Source organism: Chiloscyllium punctatum, chromosome 12 (assembly GCF_047496795.1).
Source record: "Chiloscyllium punctatum isolate Juve2018m chromosome 12, sChiPun1.3, whole genome shotgun sequence".
NCBI classification, from domain to species: domain Eukaryota; kingdom Metazoa; phylum Chordata; class Chondrichthyes; order Orectolobiformes; family Hemiscylliidae; genus Chiloscyllium; species Chiloscyllium punctatum.
In genome coordinates this window covers 74,405,715-74,428,889 of record NC_092750.1, presented here as the reverse complement: position 1 = coordinate 74,428,889, position 23,175 = coordinate 74,405,715, and the positions used below count along the sequence as shown (strand labels likewise).

Here is a 23,175-nt window from a genome sequence, read left to right as displayed (position 1 = left end):
CTTTCAACTCCAGAGTTTATTAATCTCCCTCTTATAAGGTCAGTGACAAAAAAAAATTAAATTCGAGTTTCTGACCCCAGGTGATGCAGTACGGTTTGAGTTCAGTCTGCCTGGTTCCTGGAACTATGCTCATATTCCTCTTCTGAACACACTTCAAATGTGTTAATATTCTTCTGGTATTCCAGCTGAGACCTAACCATTGTTTTTTTAGTAATTCATCACTCCTTCACTTTTCCTATACTCTCTGATCTTATGAATGTAGCCTCAAACATTGTATGCTTTGTTAACGTGTACAGGTGTGAGTTTATCCATTTCAGTTGGGAAAGCAGAGGGGTAGACTATTATTCAAACAGTGACAGACTGAGAAATGTTGATGTCCAAAAGAACGTGGTGTGTTTAACACCGGTCACAGAAAACAAGCATGAAGGTGCAGCAAGCAGTCAGGATGGCAAAAGGTATATTAGCCTACATTGCAACAGGGTTTGAGTACAGGACCAAGAAAATTGTATCGCAGCTGTCTTGGGCCTTGCTGAGACCACAACTGGAGAATCGTGTGGGGTTTTGTTTTCCTTACCCAAGGAAAGATGTTTCACCCCTGTCCTACCCACTGTATGCACATACATCCCCAGCTCTCGCTTTTTAAATAGTACCCTGCATTTTCTACTGACTCTTCATGTTCTTCATACCAAAATATATCACCTCACACTAGTCTGCCTTGAACTTCATCTGCCAGCTACAGGCCCACTCCCTGAAGGTCTCTCAGGTAATAATATTATTTTCTCATGCAATTGAAGACTCTCACTGGATATTGTGCAGATTAAAACCAATGATGATGGCAATTTACCTGTTGTATTTAGGCTGCATTGTTTCTGAATGCCCCATGCAGTGATATTTTTATGTCCTGAATAGGGACTTGGTACTCGAAGGGACAGGAGTGAGCACCAGGACAGAAGCCAGATAAAGGACCTAAAAACACAGGGTCTAAGGCCAGCATTTCCTTCTGTCCATTGAGTACACAGCAGTGAAGTAGTTACACAGATCCTCCTTGTTTGAAGACCCATTCAGTGTTCAGCTATTGTTTGCCTCTCTGTAACCAGTGACCCTAACCAGTTCAAAAAAAACTCAAAAAGGTTTCAACTCATTGGCCCTTTATTTCTCCAATTTGTCAAAACAAAAATAAAAAGTGCTTTTGATTGAATGTTAGAGCTCAGAATTCTGCTTCTCATTCTGCATCAAAACCAAATTTCCCTCCTTGGTAGAATGCAGTATGTCCAACTCTGTTCTTCAGCTGATGTCCACACACATGGAGATTTCAGTATGACTCACAATGACAAACAGCGCTTCTGTTCCTAATCCAGTCTGACTGGGTCAGGACAGGCCACACATGCTGACCTGAAGGAGGGAGTTACAATTTTGTTCCTGTTTCCCAGTCTAAAACTAGGGCTACATTTCCGTCAGTGATGACCAGAAGCATCTTTCATCCGTATTCATTGTCTAAATCCCAAAGAAATGATAATTAGATTAGATTAGATTCCCGACAGTGTGGAAACAGGCCTTTCGGCCCAACAAGTCCATACCGACCCTCCGAAGAGTAACCCACCCAGACCCATTTCCCTCTGACTCATGCAGTTAACACTACGGGCAATTTAGCATGGCCAATTCACCTGACCTGCACATCTTTGGACTGTGGGAGGAAACCCGCAGACACGGGGAGAATGAGCAAACTCCACACAGACAAGGCTGGGATCGAACCTGGGACACTGGTGCTGTGAGGCAGCAGTGCTAACCACTGAGCCAGCGATGGGCTCAATTCATCAAAGAGTCTTAGCAGGTTTTACAGATTCACGTGTCAGACAGTAGGCACACTAAAGTTCTTCGTTTGCAGAAGTTAGATATCAAATATATTTGAGTGGGAGCAGCGGCCGAGGAAAAACGAACCCGGGAGACTACAGCTAAGGTAAGACAGTTTGTTTCAAAATTACTTACCTGTAGCGGGCAGCGGAAGTGAGGTTGGAGCGCATAGCTGGGCGGGAAGGCAAGTGATTAGTATTTGAGTGGGTGTGTTCTAGACCCCAGGTCCTACTTCCGTAGGGCCTCCCTCCCACCCTCCTCCTCTAACCTAACTTTAAAGTCCACAGGTTATTGACTCAGTGTTCTTGTTTTTGGAGACAGTGTACAGTCATGGCAGCACAGGCGGTGGAATGTTCCTCCTGCAGGATGTTTGAGGTAGGGGTGACCACCGATACTCCTGCCGACTTCGTGTGCAGGAAATGCAGTCAGATCCTGATCCTCACCGAACGAGTTAGGGAACTGGAACTGGAACTGGATGAGCTGAGGATTATTCGAGAGGCTGAGAGGGTGATCGATAGAAGCTACAGGGACATAGTTACGCCAGAGAACAGAGGTAGCTGGGTAACAGTTAGAGGTGGGAAGGGGAAGAAACAGGCAGTGCAGGGTTCCCCTGTAGTCGTTCCCCTAAAAAATAAGTATGCAGCTTTGGAAACTGTTGGGGGGGACAGCCTTGCAGGTGTAAGCTGCAGTGAAGGGGTCTGTGGCTCTGAGATTCAGAAGGGAAAGGGGGAGAAGAAGAGAGCGCTAGTTATAGGGGACTCTCTAGTTAGAGGGACGGACAGGCGGTTCTGTGGACATGGGCGAGACTCTCGGATGGTTTGTTGCCTCCCGGGTGCTAGGGTCCGAGACGTCTCGGACCGTGTCTTCAGAATCCTTAAGGGGGAGGGTGTGCAGCCAGAAGTCGTGGTACACATTGGCACCAACGACATAGGTAGGAAGAGGGGCGGGGAGGTCATTCAAGAGCTCAAGGAGTTAGGCTGGAAGCTAAAAGCTAGGACAGACAGAGTCGTCATCTCTGGGTTGTTGCCGGTGCCACGTGACAGAGAGGCAAAGAATAGGGAGAGAGTGCAGTTGAACACGTGGCTGCAAGGATGGTGTAGGAGGGAGGGCTTCAGATATTTGGACAATTGGACTGCATTCTGGGGAAGGTGGGACCTGTATAAACAGGACGGGTTGCACCTGAACCAGAAGGGCACCAATATCCTGGGGGGTAGGTTTGCTAGTACTCTTCGGGGGGGTTTAAACTAATTTGGCAGGGGGATGGGATCCGGACTTGTAGTCCAGCAAGTAAGCTAGCTGTGTGTCAGGATGTCCAAGACTGTAGGGAGGCTGTGGAGAAGGTAGCACTGACAGGGACTACTTACAGACACAGAGATGGGCTCAAGTGCGTATACTTCAATGCAAGGAGTATCAGAAATAAGGTGGGTGAACTTAAGGCATGGATCGGTACCTGGGACTACGATATTGTAGCCATCACGGAAACATGGATAGATGAGGGACAGGAATGGCTGTTGGAGGTTCCTGGTTACAGATGTTTCAGTAAGATTAGGGAGGGTGGTAAAAAAGGAGGGGGGGTGGCATTGCTAATTAGAAATGGTATAACGGCTGCAGAAAGAAAGTTTGAGGGGGATCTGCCTCTGGAGGTAGTATGGGCTGAAGTCAGAAATAGGAAAGGTGCAGTCACCTTGTTGGGTGTTTATTATAGGCCCCCCAATAGCAGCAGAGATGTGGAGAAACAGATTGGGAAACAGATTTTGGAAAGGTGCAGAAGCCACAGGGTCGTAGTCATGGGCGACTTCAACTTCCCAAATATTGATTGGAAGCTCTTTAGATCAAGTAGATTGGATGGGGCGGTGTTTGTGCAGTGTGTCCAGGAAGCTTTTCTAACGCAGTATGTAGATTGTCCAACCAGAGGGGAGGCCATATTGGATTTGGTACTCGGTAACGAACCGGGACAAGTGGTGGGCTTGTTAGTGGGTGAACATTTTGGTGATGGCGACCACAATTCTGTGACTTTCACCTTGGTTATGGAGAGAGATAGGTGCGCACAACAAGGAAGTTTCTACAATTGGGGGAAGGGAAATTACGACACTGTAAGACAGGATTTGAGGAGCATACGTTGGGAGCATAGGCTGTCAGGGAAGGATGTGGTGGAAATGTGGGACTTTTTCAAGGAGCAGATACGACGTGTCCTTGATATGTATGTACCGATCAGGCAGGAAAGAAATGGTCGTGTGAGGGAGCCTTGGTTGACGAGGGAGGTTGAATGTCTAGTAAAGAGGAAGAAGGAGGCTTACATAAGGTTGAGGAAACAAGGTTCAGACAGAGCAGTGGAGGGATACAGGATAGCCAGAAGGGACCTGAAGAAAGGGATTAGGAGAGCTAAGAGAGGGCATGAAAAATCCCTGGCGGATAGGATCAAGGATAACCCTAAGGCATTCTATGCGTATGTGAGAAACCTGAGAATGACGAGAACGAGGGTAGGTCCGATCAAGGACAGTGGTGGGAGACTGTGTATTGAGTCGGAAGAGATAGGAGAGGTCTTGAACAAGTACTTCTCTTCAGTATTTACGAACGAGAGGGACTGTATTGTTGAAGAGGAGAGTGTGAAACGGACTGATAAGCTAGAAGAGATATCTGTTAGGAAGGAAGATGTGTTGGACATTTTGAACAACTTGAGGATAGACAAGTCCCCCGGGCCTGACGGGATATATCCTAGGATTATGTGGGAAGCAAGAGAGGAAATTGCAGTACCGTTGGCAATGATCTTCTCGTCTTCACTGGCAACGGGGGTGGTACCAGGGGACTGGAGAGTAGCGAATGTTGTGCCCCTGTTCAAAAAAGGGAATAGGGATAACCCCGGGAATTACAGGCCAGTTAGTCTTACTTCTGTGGTAGGCAAAGTAATGGAAAGGGTACTGAGGGATAGGATTTACGAGTATCTGGAACGGCACTGCTTGATTAGGGACAGCCAGCACGGATTTGTGAAGGGTAGGTCTTGCCTTACAAGTCTTATTGAATTCTTCGAGGAGGTGACCAAGCATGTGGATGAGGGTAGAGCAGTGGATGTAGTGTACGTGGATTTTAGTAAGGCATTTGATAAGGTTCCCCATGGTAGGCTTATGCGGAAAGTCAGGAGGCATGGGATAGAGGGAAATTTGGCCAATTGGATAGAAAACTGGCTAACCGGTCGAAGTCAGAGAGTGGTAGTAGATGGTAAATATTCAGCATGGAGTCCAGTTACAAGTGGAGTTCCGCAGGGATCAGTTCTGGGTCCTCTGCTGTTTGTACTTTTTATTAATGACTTAGATGAGGGAGTCGAAGGGTGGGTCAGTAAATTTGCAGATGATACAAAGATAGGTGGAGTTGTGGACAGTGAGGAGGGCTGTTGTCGGCTGCAGAGGGACTTAGATATGATGCAGAGCTGGGCTGAGGAGTGGCAGATGGAGTTCAACCCTGCCAAGTGTGAAGTTGTCCATTTTGGAAGAACAAATAAGAATGCGGAATACAGGGTTAATGGTAGGGTTCTTGGTCAGGTGGAGGAACAGAGGGATCTTGGGGTCTATGTACATAGATCTTTGAAGGTTGCCACTCAGGTGGATAGAGTTTGTAAGAAGGCCTATGGAGTATTATCGTTCATTAGCAGAGGGATTGAATTCAAGAGTCGTGAGGTGATGTTGCAGCTGTACAGGACTTTGGTTAGGCCACATTTGGAGTACTGTGTGCAGTTCTGGTCGCCTCACTTTAGGAAAGATGTGGAAGCTTTGGAGAGGGTGCAGAGAAGATTTACCAGGATGTTGCCTGGAATGGAGAGTAGGTCGTACGAGGATAGGTTGAGAGTTCTCGGCCTTTTCTCGTTGGAACGGCGAAGGATGAGGGGTGACTTGATAGAGGTTTATAAGATGATCAGAGGAATAGATAGAGTAGACAGTCAGAAACTTTTTCCCCGGGTACAACAGAGTGTTACAAGGGGACATAAATTTAAGGTGAAGGGTGGAAGGTATAGGGGAGATGTCAGGGGTGGGTTCTTCACCTAGAGAGTGGTGGGGGCATGGAATGCGCTGCCCGTGGGAGTGGTAGAGTCAGATTCATTGGCGACCTTTAAGCGGCATTTGGATAGGTACATGGATGGGTGCTTAATCTAGGATAGAAGTTCGGCACAACATCGTGGGCCGAAGGGCCTGTTCTGTGCTGTATTGTTCTATGTTCCATGTAATGCAAGGTTCAACATTTGGTCAGCAAACCTGGAGAGGGAGCAGCTAATATAAAACAGGAAAATCAGCTCATTGAGTGCCAGGTGTTCATTTCCAGGAACGTTTCACATAAAATCCAATAAAATACCTTACTGAAACATGGAATCATAGAAAATAAAAGTAGACCATTCAACCCATCAAGCCCATCGCCATGTTCCTGCTCTCTCTCCATACATGCTGAAGCCTTTCATGTCTAGGATCTACTTTCTTTTTTGAATATATTCAGTGATTCGGCATCCATCGCCCGCTGTGGAGGAGAACTCTGCAGGCTGATTACCCTGTGAAGAAGTGTCTCCCTATCTCGCTCCATAAAGGTCGACCACTTTTCCTGAGACTATCAGCCCTTCGTCCAGATCTCCAGGCCGGGGAAACGTGCGTCCAGCGTAATCAGCCCCGTCAGAACTTTCAACAAGAGCCCCTCTTGTTTCTTCTAAGCTTCAACAAGCACAGGTCCAGTCAACCCTCTCGTTGCTCATAGGACAGACCTACCACCCCAGGAATCAGGCTGGCCTGCCTATCTAGAGTAAGTATATGTTTTCCAAAGTAATACTCCAGAGATGATCTCAACAAGGACCTATAGAGCTGCAGTCAGGTCTTCCTGCTCCTCTCGGAAAACCTCTTTGCAATGCAGGCAAACAGGATATATAAATTGCCGTCCTAACTGCTTGCTGCACCATCATGCTTGCTTTTACTGAGTAGTACACAAAGATAGCCAGGTCCCTTTGCATTTCAACATTTCTCAACCTATCACCATTTAAGTAACACTCGACCATTCGGTTTTCCCGACTGAGGTGGATAACTTCTCACTCATCCACGCAATTGGCCACATACAGTAACAACCAGACACTCAGGTTCAAAAACAATGTTTGAAACGCCTTACCGGGTAAGTCCATTGCCACAGCTCTGTATCCTTTCTCAGCAAGCAGACTCAGTGTTCCTAGCCCCTCCCAGGTCTTTGAGTCGAAGGCCTGTCCGTGTAGCAGCAGTACCTCCAAGCTAAAGAACAGAAATGATAGCGGGCACCACTGAAATATAACATCAGAGGAGAAAGGATATGGTGCTCAACTGTTCAAAGTTTAAGTCACTTGGAAACGCTACTGTTCAACCAGGAGCTCTGAACTGGATGAAGTGGTTGGAAGGAGGGATCTATTAAATGTCGCAAGCGTTTATGTCTTGCTGTCTGAACCTATTGAGGTTGATCAATTACAGAACTTCACGATGACTGTGACTGTTCTCAGTTGAACTGTGGAGCAGGAGGAGAATGAAGGTTAGCAGCTGAAATATATACTGTGGAGAGAGCAAGAGGGGCAGGGCAGGTTTGTACATGGTTTTCACGGGATTCACAATCACGGGCACAGCTTCCTTGACCTGCCTGAGGAGCAGTAATCCAAAAGCCTAGGTTTTCACGCAAGGCACCTGCAAACAGGGGGCAATCTGCTGCCTGCTGGACCTGGAGGCGATGCAGAAGCAATGGCTGGACAGGATAGGACTCCTCTCCCTTTCTTTACCTCTGCTTCCTGGAAACGGTAGCAAGGAACCTAAAGTCAACTGCGCAAACAACAATTTTGGAACAGATTATGCACCAGAGCTATGAAATATCAACACAATAACATAAATAACTCCCTTCCACAGCAGAATTTACACTGTTTTAGTTATGACAGTGAAAATCGATATCTCCCACTGATTAAAATCATCACCCTATTTCAGGATGTTTAGCCAGAGATGTGGTGGAGAGAGAAAGATACTTTTCTGTGAAACTTTAGCTGTGCTGTTGAGACACCAAGGTAAGGAGTGGTTGTGAAGACACCACATAGCACACAAAGAGGGTCCTGCAAGGCAGCCAGAGGTACTGACAGCTGCATTGGCCATTGGTCTAAGCATTAAACAGAGAGAAGGTGAACAGAGATTAGAAAGAGGGTCTAATACTTGGAAATGTAGCCTCAGACAACAAACACAGACATCCCAGCACACGTCGGTGCAGTGCAAATCACGTTAGAATGAGACCCCTCTCTTCCTGAATTTCGTAGCACCCCCCCAGGATGGTGCATCCACAAAGATTTCACATCTTGTCAGCTTCAGCTGTGGTGAGGAGAAGGTACAAATTTCTCAGCGTTTAATGCCGTACTGTGGGTTGGCTTCAAGGTCCTGTTGTCTAAAAGCAAGTCTAAGGTTGACTGAAGAGAGAAACCCTTCTGGTTCACCAACGTCCTTTAGGAAAAGAAATCTGCCGCCCTTATCTGGGCTGGCCGACACATGACTCCAGACCCACAGCAAAACTGTCGACTCCCAACTGCTCTCTGAAATGACCTAAAGTCAATCAGTTCAAGGGCAATACTAAGTGCCAGCCTGAACAGCAACACCCACATCACACACAAGAATAATAAAACAAAAAAAAATCCCTAAATTGTTCTGACTCTAGGAAGCAAACCTGCAAGTACCTTTCCAAGCCACTCACCATCCTGACTTTGAATTATATTTCTATTTCTTCACCGTCACTGGGCCAAAGTCCTGGAATTTCCTCCATAACGCCATTGGTTGGTGTACCCTCACCTAATAGGCTGCAGCAGAAGAAAGCACCTTCTCAAGGGCAACTAGTGATGGGCAATAAAATGCTGGCCCAGCCAATGGCACCCACGTCCCAAAAACGTTTAAAAAAAAATGAGGGCGAGTTAAAAGCAAGAGGAGGCCATTCATCCCCTCAACCTGAAGATCACGGTAGAAGAGCCTGTAACCTCTTAGCAAAGAACAGAACAGAGAAATCTCAAGGAGATATGGGATAAGACCTAAAAATCAAAGACAGAATCAAAGCTTGAGGATGAGGTCTATGAGCCCTAAATCAAAAGTAGGAAGTTTGGCAAGAGAGAGCCTTTAGCCACGTACAAAGCCAAGATGCAAACAGCCTTGTTTCTACAAAGTAAGGTAGATGTGCTATCAATGAGTGCAATGGAGCAGGAACATAGGAACCGAAGTAGGCCATTCAGCCCCTTGAGCCTGAGCCACTGTTCAATGAGATCATGGCTGATGTGGCTGAACTCCATATATCTGCCTTTGGCCCATATTCCTTAATATCTTTGCTTAACAAAGATGTATCTATCTCAGAATTAAAATTGCAACTGATCCGACATCCGGTGCCATTTGTGGAAAAAAAAAGTGTTCCAACCCCCTACCACCGTGTGTGTGGAGAAGTGTTCCCTTTTATCTCTCCTGAACAGACTGGCCCTAATTCCACATGCTGAAAATGTGTCGCTGGAAAAGCGCAGCAGGTCAGGCAGCATCCAAGGAGCAGGAGAATCAACGTTTCGGGCATCAGTGCATTCCTGAAGAAGGGCTGATGCCCGAAATGTCGATTCTCCTGCTCCCTAGATGCTGCCTGACCTGCTGCGCTTTTCCAGCAACACATTTTCAGCTCTGATCTCCAGCATCTGCAGTCCTCACTTTCTCCTCCTAATTCCACCTGGTCTTACAATCCCCAGTTCCTTCATAAGTGGTACCATGTGGTGCAGACGGCGATAGAATGCACTCATTTTCTTGATCTAATTTACCTTGGCGGGTGGCTTTCTCTGCTCTTCTGCAGAGGTAGAGTTTCCCGGTAGAAAACCTGGATTTGATTTGAGGATTTTTTCAGAGTGACATTGACAGTGACGATGAGCTTGTTAGTGGTGGTCATATCATATGCCCGAAGTGGCTCCACTGACCTCGTGCTGTCTGGCAGGGTGTTGGGAAGCAAGTAATAGATGACAAGTGTGACACCAACGACGAGCAGGAAGGCCAGCAATCTGGATCGATTAAAGGTACAAGAGTGCATATTTCTCCTCAACAAAGAAAAATCTGTTAATGACAAAGAAACATCAATGAGACAGAGATTCAAAATACTGCCATCAATAAAGCATTTTCTGTAAATTAACTATATGTCATCCTTTAGCCCTTCACTCTGTCAGATTATAGCCCCTGTTTAACTCAACATTTGGACTATTGTATCTCAGCCTGCTCTGTGGAAAGGTCCTGTCATCTCACACGCATGCGATTGTGGTACAGCACTCTCAGTTATCAAGAACTGGAAATTATTAATGTTAAAGCAACATGAATGATCAACCTCCAGGAACACATGGTTTGCACCAAGGATCTTAAAGGAAGAGGTGAGGAAATTAACCTCCAGGAACACATGGTTTGCACCAAGGATCTTAAAGGAAGAGGTGAGGAAATTGGAGATGTTTTAACCCTCTTTTGATTTAAGAATCGTCCCTTTATATTGGAAACATGTAGTTATATCAGTTAATAAAGATGAAAGAGAGAAACCAGGATATTGTTGACCTGTTAATCTGATGTAATTTATAATGAATGAGAGTGACTGTGCAATTAGAAACGTTTGTGAGCCAACCTAGAATTGTGAAGGATAGGTCATGTAATACATACATATCGGTGAGGGACCAGGAACAACCCATTCAGTTCCTTGAACCTGCTCCACCAATCGATCTGATGGTGGTGTCGCTCCAGTTTACTATCTACCTTTTGCAACGTCTGACTCCCTTGTTAATCAAGACTCTAGCCAAACAAGTCCTTAAAAATAAGTTTTGTTTCTAATTCTCACTCCTCCCTTCTTCACATGATCCATTGCTTACATTTCCCTTGCTGCATTTCTGAGGATACTAATACTCATTGTAACCTTACAGTCTCACCCGAGCCCAGTCCCTCCGCCCCCCGCCCTCACTCGAGCCCAGTCCCCCCGCCCTCACTCGAGCCCAGTCCCTCCGCCCCCCGCCCTCACTCGAGCCCAGTCCCCCCGCCCCCCGCCCTCACTCGAGCCCAGTCCCTCCGCCCCCCGCCCTCACTCGAGCCCAGTCCCCCCGCCCCCCGCCCTCACTCGAGCCCAGTCCCTCCGCCCCCCGCCCTCACTCGAGCCCAGTCCCCCCGCCCCCCGCCCTCACTCGAGCCCAGTCCCTCCGCCCCCCGCCCTCACTCGAGCCCAGTCCCTCCGCCCCCCGCCCTCACTCGAGCCCAGTCCCCCCGCCCCCCGCCCTCACTCGAGCCCAGTCCCTCCGCCCCCCGCCCTCACTCGAGCCCAGTCCCCCCGCCCCCCGCCCTCACTCGAGCCCAGTCCCTCCGCCCCCCGCCCTCACTCGAGCCCAGTCCCTCCGCCCCCCGCCCTCACTCGAGCCCAGTCCCTCCGCCCCCCGCCCTCACTCGAGCCCAGTCCCCCCGCCCCCCGCCCTCACTCGAGCCCAGTCCCCCCGCCCCCCGCCCTCACTCGAGCCCAGTCCCTCCGCCCCCCGCCCTCACTCGAGCCCAGTCCCTCCGCCCCCCGCCCTCACTCGAGCCCAGTCCCCCCGCCCCCCGCCCTCACTCGAGCCCAGTCCCTCCGCCCCCCGCCCTCACTCGAGCCCAGTCCCTCCGCCCCCCGCCCTCACTCGAGCCCAGTCCCCCCGCCCCCCGCCCTCACTCGAGCCCAGTCCCTCCGCCCCCCGCCCTCACTCGAGCCCAGTCCCCCCGCCCCCCGCCCTCACTCGAGCCCAGTCCCTCCGCCCCCCGCCCTCACTCGAGCCCAGTCCCCCCGCCCCCCGCCCTCACTCGAGCCCAGTCCCTCCTCCCCCTGCCCTCACTCGAGCCCAGTCCCTCTGTCCCCTGCCCTCACTCGAGCCCAGTCCCTCCTCCCTCCGCCCCCCGCCCCCCGCCCTCACTCGAGCCCAGTCCCTCCTCCCCCCTGCCCTCACTCGAGACCAGTCCCTCTGCCCTCCACCCTCCCTTGAGACCAGTCCCTCTGCCCTCCCTCCTTCCCTACTTTCCACCCCCTCTAACCCACTCCCTCCTTCGATTCCATTCCTTCCACCTCCCTCCCTCTATTCCTGTCCCTCTACATCCCTCCCTCCCTCAATCCAATTTGTCCTTCCTTCCAGTCTTGCCATCTCCCTCCCTCCATTCCAGGCCCTCTGCACCCTATCTCACTCCATTCCAGTCCCTCCACCAGCCACACTCCCTCCCCCCTATTCCAGTCCCTTTGTTTCCCTCCCCCCATTCCAGTCCTGCTGCTTCCCTCCCTTCCTCATTCCAATTTGTCCACATTCCTCCCTCCATTTCAGTCCCATCGCCCTACCTCCCTCTATTCCTGTCCCTCAGCCTTCTTTCCTCCATCCATTCCCATCTCTCCACCGCCCTCCCTCTCTTCATTTCCATCTCTCTGCCTCCCTCCCTCCAAACATCTATTCTTCACACACACACACCCTCTATTTCCATCAATTCCTCTGTCACACTTTCTCCCTTATTCACGCACATTCCTCTCTCACTCACACATTCCCTCTCTCTCCCCATCGATTCAGCTCCATCTACATCTCTCTCAAACACTCCCCCCTCTCCAACTACGTCTTTCCCCCACACTCCCCCCTCTCCATCTACGTCCCTCCCACACACTCTGCCCCCCTCCATCTACATCTCTCTCACACACTCTCCTTCCATCTCTCCATCTATGTCTCTCACACACTCTTCCCTCCCATCTACGTCTCTCTCGCACACACACCCCCTCCATCTATGTCTCTCTCACACACTTCCCCACCCCCCCATCTACATCCCCCTCACACACACCCCCCATCTACGTCTCTCTCACACACTCCACCCCCATCTATGTCTCTTACACACTGCCCCCTCTCCATCTACGTGTCTCTCACACACTCACCCGCCCTCCATCTACGTCGCTTGCATTCCCCCCCACCTACGTCTCTCTCACACACTCGCTCCCCCATCTACATCTCTCTCACACACCCCCCCTCCATCTACGTCTCTCTCACACAACCCCCCTCCATCTACGTCTCTCTCACACACCCCCCCTCCATCTACGTCTCTCTCACACAACCCCCCTCCATCTACGTCTCTCTCACACCCCCCCTCCATCTACGTCTCTCTCACACCCCCCCTCCATCTACATCTCTCACACTCCACCTCCCCCACCTACCTACGTCTCTCTCACACACTCCCCCCCCAATCTACGTCTCTCGCACTCCGCCCCCCATCTACATCTCTCTCACACACTCCACCCCCATCTACGTCTCTCTCACACACTCCACCCCCATCTACGTCTCTCTCACACACTCCACCCCCATCTACGTCTCTCTCACACACTCACGCCCCACCTACGTCTCTCTCTCACACACTCACGCCCCACCTACATCTCTCTCACACACTTCCCCTACCATCTAAGTCTCTCTCACACACTCCCCCCCCCCCCCATCTACGTCTCTCTCACACACTCCCCCCCCATCTACGTCTCTCACACACTGCCCCCCCCACTTACGTCTCTCTTACACACTCCCTCCTCTCCATCTACGTCTCACTCATACACTCCCCACCCCCCCATCTCCATCTCTCACACTCCCCCCCCACAACTACATCTCTCTCACACTCACCCCCCCCACCTACATCTCTCTCACACTCCCCCCCCCAACAACTACATCTCTCTCACACTCCCCCCCCCCCCCACAACTACATCTCTCTCACACTCACCCCCCCCTCTACCTACGTCTCTCTCACACACTTCCCCCTCTACGTCTCTCTCACACACTCACCTCCCCCCATTTACGTCTCTCACACACTCCCCCCCCCCGGCTCCATCTACGTCTCTCTCACACACTCACCCCCCCCCACCTACGTCTCTCTCACACACTCCCCCCCCCCCCCATCTACGTCTCTCTCACACACTTCCCCCACACCCCCACCTACGTCTCTCTCACACACTTCCCCCACACCCCCACCTACGTCTCTCTCACACACTTCCCCCACACCCCCACCTACGTCTCTCTCACACACTTCCCCCACACCCCCACCTACGTCTCTCTCACACACTTCCCCCACACCCCCACCTACGTCTCTCTCACACACTTCCCCCACACCCCCACCTACGTCTCTCTCACACACTTCCCCCACACCCCCACCTACGTCTCTCTCACACACTTCCCCCACACCCCCACCTACGTCTCTCTCACACACTCCCCCCACACCCCCACCTACGTCTCTCTCACACACTCCCCCCACACCCCCACCTATGTCTCTCTCACACACTCCCCCCCCTCCCATCTACGTCTCTCTCACACACTCGCACCCCACCTACTTCTCTCTCACACTCACCCCCCCCATCTACGTCTCTCTCACACTGCCCCCCCACCTACGTCTCTCTCACACACTCCCACCCCCACCTACGTCTCTCTCACACACTCCCACCCCCATCTACGTCTCTCTCACACACTCCCACCCCCATCTACGTCTCTCTCACACACTCCCACCCCCATCTACGTCTCTCTCACACACTTCCCCCCCCCTCCCATCTACGTCTCTCTCACACACTCGCACCCCACCTACTTCTCTCTCACACTCACCCCCCCCATCTACGTCTCTCTCACACACTCACCCCCCCCCATCTACGTCTCTCTCACACTGCCCCCCCACCTACGTCTCTCTCACACACTCCCACCCCCACCTACGTCTCTCTCACACACTCCCACCCCCACCTACGTCTCTCTCACACACTCCCACCCCCATCTACGTCTCTCTCACACACTCCCACCCCCATCTACGTCTCTCTCACACACTTCCCCCCACACCCCCACCTACGTCTCTCTCACACACTTCCCCCACACCATCTACGTCTCTCTCACACACTCGCACCCCACCTACTTCTCTCTCACACTCACCCCCCCCATCTACGTCTCTCTCACACACTCCCCCCCCCCCACCTACTTCTCTCTCACACACTCCCCCCCATCTACGTCTCTCTCACACACTCCCCCCTCCCCCCCATCTACGTCTCTCTCACACACTCCCCCCCCCCCATCTACGTCTCTCACACACTCCCCACCCCCCCATCTACGTCTCTCACACACTCCCCACCCCCCCATCTACGTCTCTCACACACTCCCCACCCCCCCCATCTACGTCTCTCTCACACACTCCCCACCCCCCCCATCTACGTCTCTCACACACTCCCCACCCCCCCCATCTACGTCTCTCTCACACACTCCCCCCCCATCTACGTCTCTCTCACACACTCCCCCCTCCCCCATCTACGTCTCTCTCACACACTCCCCCCCCCCCCCCCATCTACGTCTCTCTCACACACTCCCCCCCCCATCTACGTCTCTCTCACACACTCCCCACCCCCCCCCATCCACGTCACTCTCACACACTCGCACCCCACCTACTCCTCTCTCACACACTGCCTCCGCCCCCCATCTACGTCTCTCTCACACACTCCCCCCCCATCTACGTCTCTCTCACACACTCCCCCCCCATCTACGTCTCTCTCACACACTCCCCCCCCCCATCTACGTCTCTCTCACACACTCCCCCCCCCATCTACGTCTCTCTCACACACTTCCCCCCCATCCACGTCACTCTCACACACTCGCACCCCACCTACTCCTCTCTCACACACTGCCTCCGCCCCATCTACGTCTCTCACACACTCACCCCCCCCCCATCTACGTCTCTCTCACACACTCCCCCCCCCCCATCTACGTCTCTCTCACACACTCCCCCCTCTCCCCATCTACGTCTCTCTCACACACTGCCTCCCCCCCATCTACGTCTCTCACACACTCCCCACCCCCCCATCTACGTCTCTCACACACTCCCCACCCCCCCATCTACGTCTCTCTCACACACTCCCCCCCCCCCCATCTACGTCTCTCTCACACACTCCCCCCTCTCCCCATCTACGTCTCTCTCACACACTGCCTCCCCCCCATCTACGTCTCTCACACACTCCCCACCCCCCCCATCTACGTCTCTCACACACTCCCCACCCCCCCATCTACGTCTCTCTCACACACTCCCCACCCCCCCCATCTACGTCTCTCACACACTCCCCACCCCCCCATCTACGTCTCTCTCACACACTCCCCCCCCCCATCTACGTCTCTCTCACACACTCCCCCCTCCCCCATCTACGTCTCTCTCACACACTCCCCCCCCCCCCATCTACGTCTCTCTCACACACTCCCCCCCCCCCCATCTACGTCTCTCTCACACACTCCCCCCCCCATCTACGTCTCTCTCACACACTCCCCACCCCCCCCCATCCACGTCACTCTCACACACTCGCACCCCCACCTACTCCTCTCTCACACACTGCCTCCGCCCCCCCATCTACGTCTCTCACACACTCACCCCCCATCTACGTCTCTCTCACACACTCCCCCCCCCCATCTACGTCTCTCTCACACACTCCCCACCCCCCCCATCCACGTCACTCTCACACACTCGCACCCCACCTACTCCTCTCTCACACACTGCCTCCGCCCCCCATCTACATCTCTCTCACACACTCCCCCCCCCATCTACGTCTCTCTCACACACTCCCCCCCCCCCCCCATCTACGTCTCTCTCACACACTCCCCCCCCCATCTACGTCTCTCTCACACACTCCCCCCCCCCCCCCCATCTACGTCTCTCTCACACACTCCACCCCCCCCCATCTACGTCTCTCTCACACACTCCCCCCCCCATCTACGTCTCTCTCACACACTCCCCCCCCCCATCTACGTCTCTCTCACACACTGCCTCCGCCCCATCTACGTCTCTCTCACACACTCCCCCCCCCCCCCCATCTACGTCTCTCTCACACACTCCACCCCCATCTATGTCTCTCTCACACACTCCCCCCCCCATCTACGTCTCTCACACACTCCCCCCCCCCCCCATCTACGTCTCTCACACACTCCCCCCCCCCCATCTACGTCTCTCTCACACACTCCCCCCTCCCCCCATCTACGTCTCTCACACACTCTTCCCCCCCCCATCTACGTCTCTCTCACACACTCCCCCCCCATCTACGTCTCTCTCACACACTCCCCCCCCCCCATCTACGTCTCTCTCACACACTCCCCCCCCCCACCTACTTCTCTCTCACACACTCCCCCCCCATCTACGTCTCTCTCACACACTCCCCCCTCCCCCCATCTACGTCTCTCACACACTCTTCCCCCCCCCCCATCTACGTCTCTCTCACACACTCCCCCCCCCATCTACGTCTCTCTCACACACTCGCACCCCACCTACTTCTCTCTCACACACTCCCCCCCCCACCATCTACGTCTCTCTCACACACTCCCCCCCCCATCTACATCTCTCTCACACACTGCCTCCCCCCCATCTACATCTCTCTGACACACTACACCCCCATCTACGTCTCTCTCACACACTCCCCCCCCCCCCCATCTACGTCTCTCTCACACACTCCCCCCCCCATCTACGTCTCTCTCACACACTCGCACCCCCACCTACTTCTCTCTCACACACTCCCCCCCCACCATCTACGTCTCTCTCACACACTCCCCCCCCCATCTACATCTCTCTCACACACTGCCTCCCCCCCATCTACATCTCTCTGACACACTCCACCCCCATCTACGTCTCTCTCATACACTCCCCACCCCCCCATCTCCATCTCTCACACTACCCCCCCACAACTACATCTCTGTCACACTCACCCCCCCATCTAAGTCTCTCTCACACACTCCCTCCTCTCCATCTACGTCTCACTCATACACTCCCCACGCCCCCATCTCCATCTCTCACACTCCCCCCCCCCCCACAACTACATCTCTCTCACACTCACCCCCCCTCTACCTACATCTCTCTCACACTCCCCCCCCCACAACTACATCTCTCTCACACTCACCCCCCCCTAACCTACGTCTCTCTCACACACTTCCCCCTCTACGTCTCTCTCACACACTCACCTCCCCCCCCGCTCCATCTATGTCTCTCTCACACACTCACCCCCCCATCTACGTCTCTCTCACACTCACCCCCCCCCAACCTACGTCTCTCTCACACACTTCCCCCTCTACGTCTCTCTCACACACTCACCTCCCCCCCCCCGCTCCATCTATGTCTCTCTCACACACTCACCCCCCCATCTACGTCTCTCTCACACACTCGCACCCCACCTACTTCTCTCTCACACACTGCCTCCCCCCCATCTACGTCTCTCACACACTCCCCCCCCCATCTACGTCTCTCTCACACACTCCCCCCTCCATCTACTTCTCTCTCACACACTCCCCCCCTCCATGTACTTCTCTCTCACACACTCCCCCCTCCATCTACTTCTCTCTCACACACTCCCCCCTCCATCTACTTCTCTCTCACACACTCTCCCCCCCCCCACTTCTCTCTCACACACTCCCCCCCCCCCCACTTCTCTCTCACACACTCCCCCCCCCACTTCTCTCTCACACACTCTCCCCCCCCCCCATCTACGTCTCTCACACACTCCCCCCCCCCATCTACGTCTCTCACACACTCCCCCCCCCCCATCTACGTCTCTCTCACACACTCGCACCCCACCTACTTCTCTCTCACACACCCCCCCCCATCTACGTCTCTCTCACACACTCGCACCCCACCTACTTCTCTCTCACACACTCCCCCCCCCATCTACGTCTCTCTCACACACTCCCCCCCTCCCCCATCTACGTCTCTCTCACACACACCCCCCCCCATCTACGTCTCTCTCACACACTCCCCCCCCCCCCATCTACGTCTCTCTCACACACTCCCCCCCCCCCCCATCTACGTCTCTCTCACACACTTCCCCCCCATCCACGTCACTCTCACACACTCGCACCCCACCTACTCCTCTCTCACACACTGCCTCCGCCCCATCTACGTCTCTCACACACTCCCCCCCCCCCCCATCTACGTCTCTCTCACACACTCCCCCCACCCCCCCATCTACGTCTCTCTCACACACTCCCCCCTCTCCCCATCTACGTCTCTCTCACACACTGCCTCCCCCCCATCTACGTCTCTCACACACTCCCCACCCCCCCATCTACGTCTCTCACACACTCCCCACCCCCCCCATCTACGTCTCTCTCACACACTCCCCACCCATCTACGTCTCTCTCACACACTCCCCCCCCCCCCCCATCTACGTCTCTCTCACACACTCCCCCCCCCATCTACGTCTCTCACACACTCCCCACCCCCCCATCTACGTCTCTCTCACACACTCCCCCCCCATCTACGTCTCTCTCACACACTCCCCCCTCCCCCATCTACGTCTCTCTCACACACTCCCCCCCCCCATCTACGTCTCTCTCACACACTCCCCCCCCCCCATCTACGTCTCTCTCACACACTCCCCCCCCCATCTACGTCTCTCTCACACACTCCCCCCTCCCCCACCTACGTCTCTCTCACACACTGCCTCCGCCCCATCTACGTCTCTCTCACACACTCCCCCCTCCCCCACCTACGTCTCTCTCACACACTCCCCCCCCCCCACCTACTCCTCTCTCACACACTGCCTCCGCCCCATCTACGTCTCTCTCACACACTCCACCCCCATCTATGTCTCTCTCACACACTCCCCCCCCACATCTACGTCTCTCACACACTCCCCCCCCCATCTACGTCTCTCACACACTCCCCCCCCCCCATCTACGTCTCTCTCACACACTTCCCCCACACCCCCACCTACGTCTCTCTCACACTCCCCCCCCCCCCATCTACGTCTCTCTCACACACTCTCCCCCCCCCCACCTACTTCTCTCTCACACACTCCCCCCCCCCCCACCTACTTCTCTCTCACACACTCCCCCCCCCACCTACTTCTCTCTCACACACTCCCCCCCCCATCTACGTCTCTCTCACACACTCCCTCCCCCACCTACTTCTCTCTCACACTCACCCCCCCCATCTACGTCTCTCTCACACACTCCTCCCCCCCACCTACGTCTCTCTCACACACTCCCCCCCCCCCCATCTACGTCTCTCTCACACACTTCCCCCACACCCCCACCTACGTCTCTCTCACACTCCCCCCCCCCCATCTACGTCTCTCTCACACACTCTCCCCCCCCCCCACCTACTTCTCTCTCACACACTCCCCCCCCCCCCACCTACTTCTCTCTCACACACTCCCCCCCCACCTACTTCTCTCTCACACACTCCCCCCCCATCTACGTCTCTCTCACACACTCCCTCCCCCACCTACTTCTCTCTCACACTCACCCCCCCCATCTACGTCTCTCTCACACACTCCCCTCCCCCCCATCCACGTCTCTCTCACACACTCCCCCCCCATCCACGTCTCTCTCACACACTCCCCCCCCATCTACGTCTCTCTCACACACTCCCCCCCCACCTACTTCTCTCTCACACACTCCCCCCCCATCTACGTCTCTCTCACACACTCCCCCCTCCCCCATCTACGTCTCTCTCACACACTCGCACCCCACCTACTTCTCTCTCACACACTCCCCCCCCCCCATCTACGTCTCTCTGACACACTCCACCCCCATCTACGTCTCTCTGACACACTCCACCCCCATCTACGTCTCTCTGACACACTCCACCCCCATCTACGTCTCTCTCACACACTCCCACCCATCTACGTCTCTCTCAAACACTCACCCCCCCACCTACGTCTCTCTCACACACTCCATCCCCTCCATCTACATCTCACTCATACACTCCCCACCCCCCCATCTCCATCTCTCACACTACCCCCCCACAAGTACATCTCTCTCACACTCACCCCCCCCACCTACGTCTCTCTCACACACTCACCACCCCATCTAAGTCTCTCTCACACACTCCCTCCTCTCCATCTACGTCTCACTCATACACTCCCACGCCCCCATCTCCATCTCTCACACTCCCCCCCCCCCGCCCACAACTACATCTCTCTCACACTCACCCCCCCTCTACCTACATCTCTCTCACACTCCCCCCCCCACAACTACATCTCTCTCACACTCACCCCCCCCTAACCTACGTCTCTCTCACACACTTCCCCCTCTACGTCTCTCTCACACACTCACCTCCCCCCCCCGCTCCATCTATGTCTCTCTCACACACTCACCCCCCCATCTACGTCTCTCTCACACTCACCCCCCCCTAACCTACGTCTCTCTCACACACTTCCCCCTCTACGTCTCTCTCACACACTCACCTCCCCCCCCCGCTCCATCTATGTCTCTCTCACACACTCACCCCCCCATCTACGTCTCTCTCACACACTCGCACCCCACCTACTTCTCTCTCACACACTGCCTCCCCCCCATCTACGTCTCTCACACACTCCCCCCCCCATCTACGTCTCTCTCACACACTCCCCCCTCCATCTACTTCTCTCTCACACACTCCCCCCTCCATCTACTTCTCTCTCACACACTCCCCCCTCCATCTACTTCTCTCTCACACACTCCCCCCTCCATCTACTTCTCTCTCACACACTCCCCCCTCCATCTACTTCTCTCTCACACACTCCCCCCTCCATCTACTTCTCTCTCACACACTCCCCCCTCCATCTACTTCTCTCTCACACACTCCCCCCTCCATCTACTTCTCTCTCACACACTCCCCCCTCCATCTACTTCTCTCTCACACACTCCCCCCTCCATCTACTTCTCTCTCACACACTCTCCCCCCCCCACTTCACTCTCACACACTCCCCCCCCCACTTCTCTCTCACACACTCCCCCCCCCACTTCTCTCTCACACACTCCCCCCCCCCCCATCTACGTCTCTCACACACTCCCCCCCCCCATCTACGTCTCTCACACACTTCCCCCCCCCCCATCTACGTCTCTCACACACTCCCCCCCCCCCCCCATCTACGTCTCTCTCACACACCCCCCCATCTACGTCTCTCTCACACACTCCCCCCTCCCCCCCATCTACGTCTCTCACACACTCCCCCCCCCATCTACGTCTCTCTCACACACCCCCCCATCTACGTCTCTCTCACACACTCCCCCCTCGCCCCCATCTACGTCTCTCACACACTCCCCCCCCCATCTACGTCTCTCACACACTCCCCCCCCCATCTACGTCTCTCTCACACACTCCCCCCCCATCTACGTCTCTCTCACACACTCCCCCCCCATCTACGTCTCTCTCACACACTCCCCACCCCCCATCTAGGTCTCTCTTACACACTCCCCCCCCCATCTACGTCTCTCTCACACACTTCCCCCCCCATCTACGTCTCTCTCACACACTCGCACCCCACCTACTTCTCTCTCACACACTCCCTCCTCTCCATCTACGTCTCACTCATACACTCCCCACCCCCCCATCTCCATCTCTCACACTACCCCCCCACAAGTACATCTCTCTCACACTCACCCCCCCACCTACGTCTCTCACACACTCCCCCCCCCCGCTCCATCTATGTCTCTCTCACACACTTCCCCCCCCATCTATGTCTCTCTCACACACCTTCCCCCCCCATCTATGTCTCTCTCACACACTGCCTCCCCCCCATCTACGTCTCTCTCACACACTTCCCCCCCCCATCTACGTCTCTCTCAAACACTCACCCCCCCATCTACGTCTCTCTCACACACTCCCCCCCCCCACAACTACATCTCTCTCACACTCACCCCCCCTCTACCTACATCTCTCTCACACTCACCCCCCTCTACCTACCTCTCTCTCACACACTCCCCCCCCCATCTACGTCTCTCTCACACACTCCCCCCCCATCTATGTCTCTCTCGCACACTCACCCCCCCCATGTACGTCTCTCTCACACACTCACCCCCCCATCTACGTCTCTCTCACACACTCACCCCCCCCATCTACGTCTCTCTCACACACTCACCCCCCCATCTACGTCTCTCTCACACACTCACCCCCCCATCTACGTCTCTCTCACACACTCACCCCCCCTCATCTACGTCTCTCTCACACACTCACCCCCCCTCATCTACGTCTCTCTCACACACTCACCCCCCCTCATCTACGTCTCTCTCACACACTCACCCCCCCTCATCTACGTCTCTCTCACACACTCACCCCCCCTCATCTACGTCTCTCTCACACACTCACCCCCCCCATCTACGTCTCTCTCACACACTGCCTCCCCCCATCTACGTCTCTCTCACACACTTCTCCCCCCCCATCTATGTCTCTCTCACACACTGCCTCCCCCCCCCCATCTAAGTCTCTCTCACACACTCTCCCCCCATCTACGTCTCACTCATACACTCCCCACCCCCCCATCTCCATCTCTCACACTCCCCCCCCCCCACAACTACATCTCTCTCACACTCACCCCCCTCTACCTACCTCT

The 23,175-nt window shown here is 54.3% G+C and overlaps 1 protein-coding gene across 3 annotated transcripts in view; it reads right to left on the bottom strand.

Annotated features, from left to right (window-relative positions):
* abhd14a (abhydrolase domain containing 14A) overlaps positions 1 to 23,175 on the bottom strand; it is a 38,954-nt gene that overhangs the window by 8,509 nt on the left and 7,270 nt on the right. Inside the window, exons 2-4 of one of the 3 annotated variants that reach the window (XM_072582798.1) lie at positions 10,518 to 10,646; positions 9,647 to 9,932; positions 6,985 to 7,100 (exon numbers count right to left, since the gene is read on the bottom strand). In XM_072582798.1, coding sequence (XP_072438899.1) covers positions 6,985 to 7,100; positions 9,647 to 9,909 — 379 coding nt within the window. In that variant the 5' untranslated portion in view covers positions 9,910 to 9,932; positions 10,518 to 10,646. Of the gene's footprint in view, positions 1 to 6,984; positions 7,101 to 9,646; positions 9,933 to 10,517; positions 10,711 to 23,175 lie in introns of those variants that run through there. The other 2 variants (XM_072582797.1, XM_072582800.1) reach the window with 2 other exon arrangements.